The sequence below is a fragment of the Triticum urartu genome, unplaced genomic scaffold (assembly GCF_003073215.2).
Source record: "Triticum urartu cultivar G1812 unplaced genomic scaffold, Tu2.1 TuUngrouped_contig_4542, whole genome shotgun sequence".
NCBI lineage: Eukaryota > Viridiplantae > Streptophyta > Magnoliopsida > Poales > Poaceae > Triticum > Triticum urartu.
Window position 1 is genome coordinate 14 of NW_024115138.1, and position 5,144 is coordinate 5,157.

Consider the following 5,144-nt stretch of genomic DNA (forward strand, 5'->3'; position numbering starts at 1 on the left):
CCTGCGGCGCCGCTTGGCGGTGGTCGGGGAGAGCGGCTGGAAGAGGAGGGGGAAGGGACCAGCGGCCTAGGGTTCCCCCATCCGCTTGCAGGAGCGGCCTAGGGTTTCCCCATCCGCTTGCAGGAGCGGCCTAGGGTTCCCCCATCCGCTTGCAGGAGCGGCGCGGGGTAGAGAGGGGGAGAAAACGAGTCCCTTCCTCAGTTCTTGAAGTTCACTGTCTCAAACCCATTAGTTCACTACCCTCCACTGGATCTTAACGTACCTAGCAGCATTGATTAATTAGTTAATTGGTTACTTTGTTTGTCCGTAGAAGAACCACCCCATTACTGTTACTAACAGTTGATGCCAACCTATCCACAAAGCAGCCACTTTTCCTTTTTGTTGCTTTCGGAAAAAAGGAGGACACCGCTAAATGCTAATGGTAGTGGAGTACCTTTTTTCCAATCACAGAATCACCAGCTATAAATCATAATACAGTAGTACAATTCATCTCAGGGAAAATTTCTTGTATAATTGGTGCTAAAGCAAAACTTTCTTTAACCAGAGTAAGAGCCAAGATGGTAAAAGCTCTTAGCTAATATATAATTAACACATGTTGTCGTTAAGCTCTCCCTCCTAAAGCAAAAGATCACGACACACTACTCACTAGCAGTGACAGGAAAACTAAACAGTAAGCCTGGCCTGCTTTTTACCCGAAGTTGAACTGGAAGCCACCGGGGAAGCCCCCGCCGGGGAACCCACCGCCGTGGTGGAACGTGTACCGCTGCCCACCGCCTCCGCCGAACGGGTCAAAGCCGCCGCCGCCTCCCCCCATGCCCATCTCCTCCAGGTCCTCTCCCCGGTCGTACCTCACACGCTTGTCCTCGTCGCTAAGCACCTGCGCACACACGACCCACATACAGTTAGAAACAACATCATATCAAAGCCGCGCACCTAGTTCAATCAATCTTGCTGTGTCTATTTGTTTTTCTTTTTCCCTTTTCATCACTTAAAACAGTACCTCGTATGCGGAGGCGATCTCTCGGAACATGTTCTCCGCCTCCTCGCGGTTCTCCACGTTCTTGTCCGGGTGCCACTGCAGCGCCAGCCTCTTGTACGCGCGCTTGATGTCCGCAGCCGATGCTGTCTTTGAGATGCCCAGGATCTTGTACCAGTCTTTCCTTTTGCTCAGCTTGAGCTGCCTTTCAGCTTTCATGAGCGCCTCTCTGATTGCCATGTCCTGAGTCAGTGTCAACAGAAAACTCGCTGTCAGACCACAGTTCATTTGTTCACACGAGCCATAAACCAAGCTTGCAAGTAAAAACTATCCACTGGAGATGCGTGATCCTTATTTTGGAATTTCAAAGATAATAAAGGGGACAGGGACAGGAAACAGAGCATGACAGCAGAGTTTCTACTGTGCGTCTAACCTCAGCCAGAGTCTCTCTTCAAACAATTTACATAATCGCTAACTTTTAACCACAAGTTGAACCCCATATTATACCGAAATCTAGCTAATGCAGGATCTATTGTTGTGTACGTCATCCATCCAAGCAGTTAAAAGACATGATTTGTACACTGGGAAACTATATTTACTTATGTATGGTACTCACTGAGCATAACAAACCGATTTCCTCAGAACACAATTGTATTCAGACTATTGGAAATAGGAATAACAAGATGCACGCAAACAGAAGCACATCATCAGAGAGTAAAACAAATACAGCAACATCAGAGAGTAAATCAAATACCGCAAGATGCAAGTTTTAACTAAAATGAAAATCAAATTGGCATGCTCTGACAGACTGGGAGCTTAGGCTTCTTCAGTTGGGACAGAAACAAAAAAAGATATGCTCACAAATGACCTCAGTTGTGATATACTCAGGACAGCAAAGCAAACTTGCGAAAAATTCACCTGTGGGGATTTCTGGGCAGCCTCTTTGAGGTCCTCAACCGCACCTTCCCAATCTTCTGTTAGAAGTTTAGCCTCACCTCTCTGCAGCAAGTATGAGAAACAGTTCAATCAAGAGGTTTACAAAATCTGGCATAATGAGTAAGTTCATTCTGTTGTATAGTGCATAATTTCAATCTCCTGAAATAACACCAGTAATGAAATATATATTGATTACCATATCTGTCATAATTTACTTGCGCGCCCTGTAGATATAAGCTAAGCATATAGAAAGTGCAAGATATTGCAATTCTACGTAGAGCAAACAATTTCCTTGATGCTACAGTCTAATAGCCGTAAAAGGCAAGAGGGGCCAAGATGCATGTAAGACAGGTATATGTGCCAGCACAGATGTACTATATTTGCATTCTAAACTTGAATGCATGATTGTGTGTAAGTCTAAGAAAGCAATGTTACCTGTGCCAAAGCATCAACAAGTTCTTCATCTATGCTGAGTGCTTCTGTACAGCTGTTGATTGCCTCCTTGCCTCTCCCAAGTTTAACCAGAGTCTTACATAGCCCGAGATAAAGTTGTACGTTGTACATAGTGTGGTCTGGATCCATTGCTAGTGCTGCCTTGTAGTCTTCAACAGCCACGCGGAACTTGCTCTTGGCAGCATTATCCTCTGCCTGCATGCACACCACTTTCCTTTCTTATTACGGTGTCCTAAACTCCCAGTTTAATCGATAGAGAAATTACCAAATAAAACTCACGCTCTTGGTCTTCTTCAGAAGTTTTTTCAGCCCAAAATATGCTTTCTTCAATTCTGAATGTTCAGGGTCTAGACGTAGGCCTTTCTGATAGTGCCTAAACAGGAAGTGTTGTTATTGGTGTAGCGAATACTTAATCTTACCGGCGCTATGTGCCTGTACTCGCACCTTTTCAAATGAAAAGCACGAGACATTCTTTACCTGTTGGCAACATCATGATCAGCAAGGTAATAGTATGCTTGACCACGAAGTAACAGTGCATCCAAGTTATCTTCATCTTCCTTGAGAATAAATCCTGTCTCCGAAATAACATTTGAATAGTCTTTCAGTGCTAGCAACGCTTTAGCCTTGAGAAGCTTTGCCTGAAAAAACAACAGTTGTCGTGTTACTGCTGCTTACTGAATGAGACAGGATGGCACATAATATTCGTGGTCGCACATGATTACTAGGTGAAGTATACATACTCCTTAAAGTGTACCTTTAAGCAACCTGGAGAAAAGACAAGCACAATTTTATTGACGTACTCCAGGACTTTTGAGAATTCTCCAGCATCAGACTGGCTATAAGCAGATTCCAACGCGTTTTGAGCCTGCAGCAGCTGAGCTAGTTCCTTCTCCACTGAAGCAGTCCCAGGCTTGAGCTCCAGGAATTTGTTATAGTCACTCTCAGCTTCCTTGTGTCTAGAGTTGAGAAAAGCACGTTAATTAGGGATGTGAGGAAGAAGGAACAGTGAAAATACGAAATGAACGCCATTAAACTCAGCTACTTCTAGGGGCGGGCAGTGCAAAGGAACCGTTTGGAAGATGTACTAGTTCTACCTTTCCTGCCATCCTCATGTTTGTACTCCCTCCACTTTTATTTACTCAACTGAAATCAAACTTTATATAAAGTTTGACCAAGTTTGTAGAAAACAATATGAACATTTACAATAACAAATCTATTGATTTGAAAATATATGCAATGATGAATCCAATGGTATTGATTTAGTGGTGTATATGTTAACACAGTATATTTTTCTACAAACTTGTTGAAAGTGTACAAAGTTTGACTTTAGACAAACCTAATATGCGGAGTAAACAAAATAAAAACAGGGGGAGTACATATACAAGTTACAAGTGGCGGACATGGCAGCCGAAATTAGAAATAAGAAGTAAAGTAGGTCTTGATTAGTGGAGAAAAATGATTACCTGCATCTGTGACGAAGCACCGTTGCGCGCTGCCTGTAAGCTTCGGAATGGTTGGGGTCGAGCTCAAGGACAGCGTTCAGCAGACCGAGCGCTCCGTCGTATTTCCTTAGGCTCATCATCTCGGAGGCGCTCTTGAACAATTTGGAGGGATCATTGTCTTGGACTTCTGGAGAATGGGAAGGAAAAAGGATACAGGTTATGATTCAGTCTTTCCTTCTTTCTTTGTTTGTATAATTTGTTTGTGTTTGCCTCCTGCTCGTTGCGCTCTGTTCTGGAGCAAGGGTTTTCTCTTTCTCTTGTAAAAAAAAGAAAAAGGAAAGAAGAAGAAGAAAAACTGATGGTGTAGGTAAGAGAAGAGAAAAGAAGAGAAGGGTGAAGAATGTACAGGGTTAAAAAATCTCATAATTGGTTAGAATCGAAAATGAGCACATCCTCTGCTTGTGCTTGTGCTTGTGCTCCTCCCAAGGGCCAAGGAGGAGGGAGGTGTTGCACAAGAAGAGAAAGAGCATGGGCATGGGCATGGGCATGGATGGGAGGTGAGGGTACCAACCCGAAGCAAGCAAGATCCCATCAATCATTCTACAGTAAATTCTAATGGGGGCGCTACCGCTAATAGTCAGTCTCCTTGCATGCATACATACATACATACATACATACATACATACATACATACATACATACATAATCTTGTAAACATAGGTAAGGTAAAAACTAGAACTAGGAGCGGGGCAGAGCGAATCTATGTATGTATGTATGTATTGAGCATGCAAATGGATCGGAGGAGAAGAGAAGAGAAGAGAAGAGAAGAGGGGATTGATTGATTGGATTTACCTTGGGAGGAGGAGCAGAGGAGGATGGGGGAGTAGAAGAGCAGCAGCGGCAGGGCCAGGCGCCACGCCATCTCCTCGCCGGAGAGAAAGAGCATGGGCATGGGCATGGGCATGGATGGGAGGTGAGGGTACCAACCCGAAGCAAGCAAGATCCCATCAATCATTCTACAGTAAATTCTAACTAATGGGGGCGCTACCGCTAATAGTCAGTTTGCATGCATACATACATACATACATACATACATACATACATACATACATACATACATAATCTTGTAAACATAGGTAAGGTAAAAACTAGAACTAGGAGCGGGGCAGAGCGAATCTATGTATGTATGTATGTATTGAGCATGCAAATGGATCGGAGGAGAAGAGAAGAGAAGAGAAGAGAAGAGGGGATTGATTGATTGGATTTACCTTGGGAGGAGGAGCAGAGGAGGATGGGGGAGTAGAAGAGCAGCAGCGGCAGGGCCAGCCGCCCCCCCC

At 44.2% G+C, this 5,144-nt stretch overlaps 1 protein-coding gene across 1 annotated transcript; it reads right to left on the reverse strand.

Moving 5' to 3' along the window:
* Positions 1-491: 491 nt before the first annotated feature.
* Positions 492-5,121, reverse strand: LOC125527975 (dnaJ protein P58IPK homolog B). The gene is made up of 9 exons (XM_048692491.1): positions 5,076-5,121; positions 3,829-3,994; positions 3,120-3,321; positions 2,843-3,003; positions 2,645-2,738; positions 2,348-2,560; positions 1,895-1,975; positions 1,001-1,219; positions 492-877 (listed from the first exon to the last, which is right to left on the reverse strand). Exons 2-9 carry the CDS (start codon positions 3,945-3,947, stop codon positions 689-691), a joined length of 1,278 nt encoding a protein of 425 aa, XP_048548448.1. The 5' UTR covers positions 3,948-3,994; positions 5,076-5,121; the 3' UTR covers positions 492-688.
* Between the last annotated feature and the right edge of the window lie 23 nt (positions 5,122-5,144).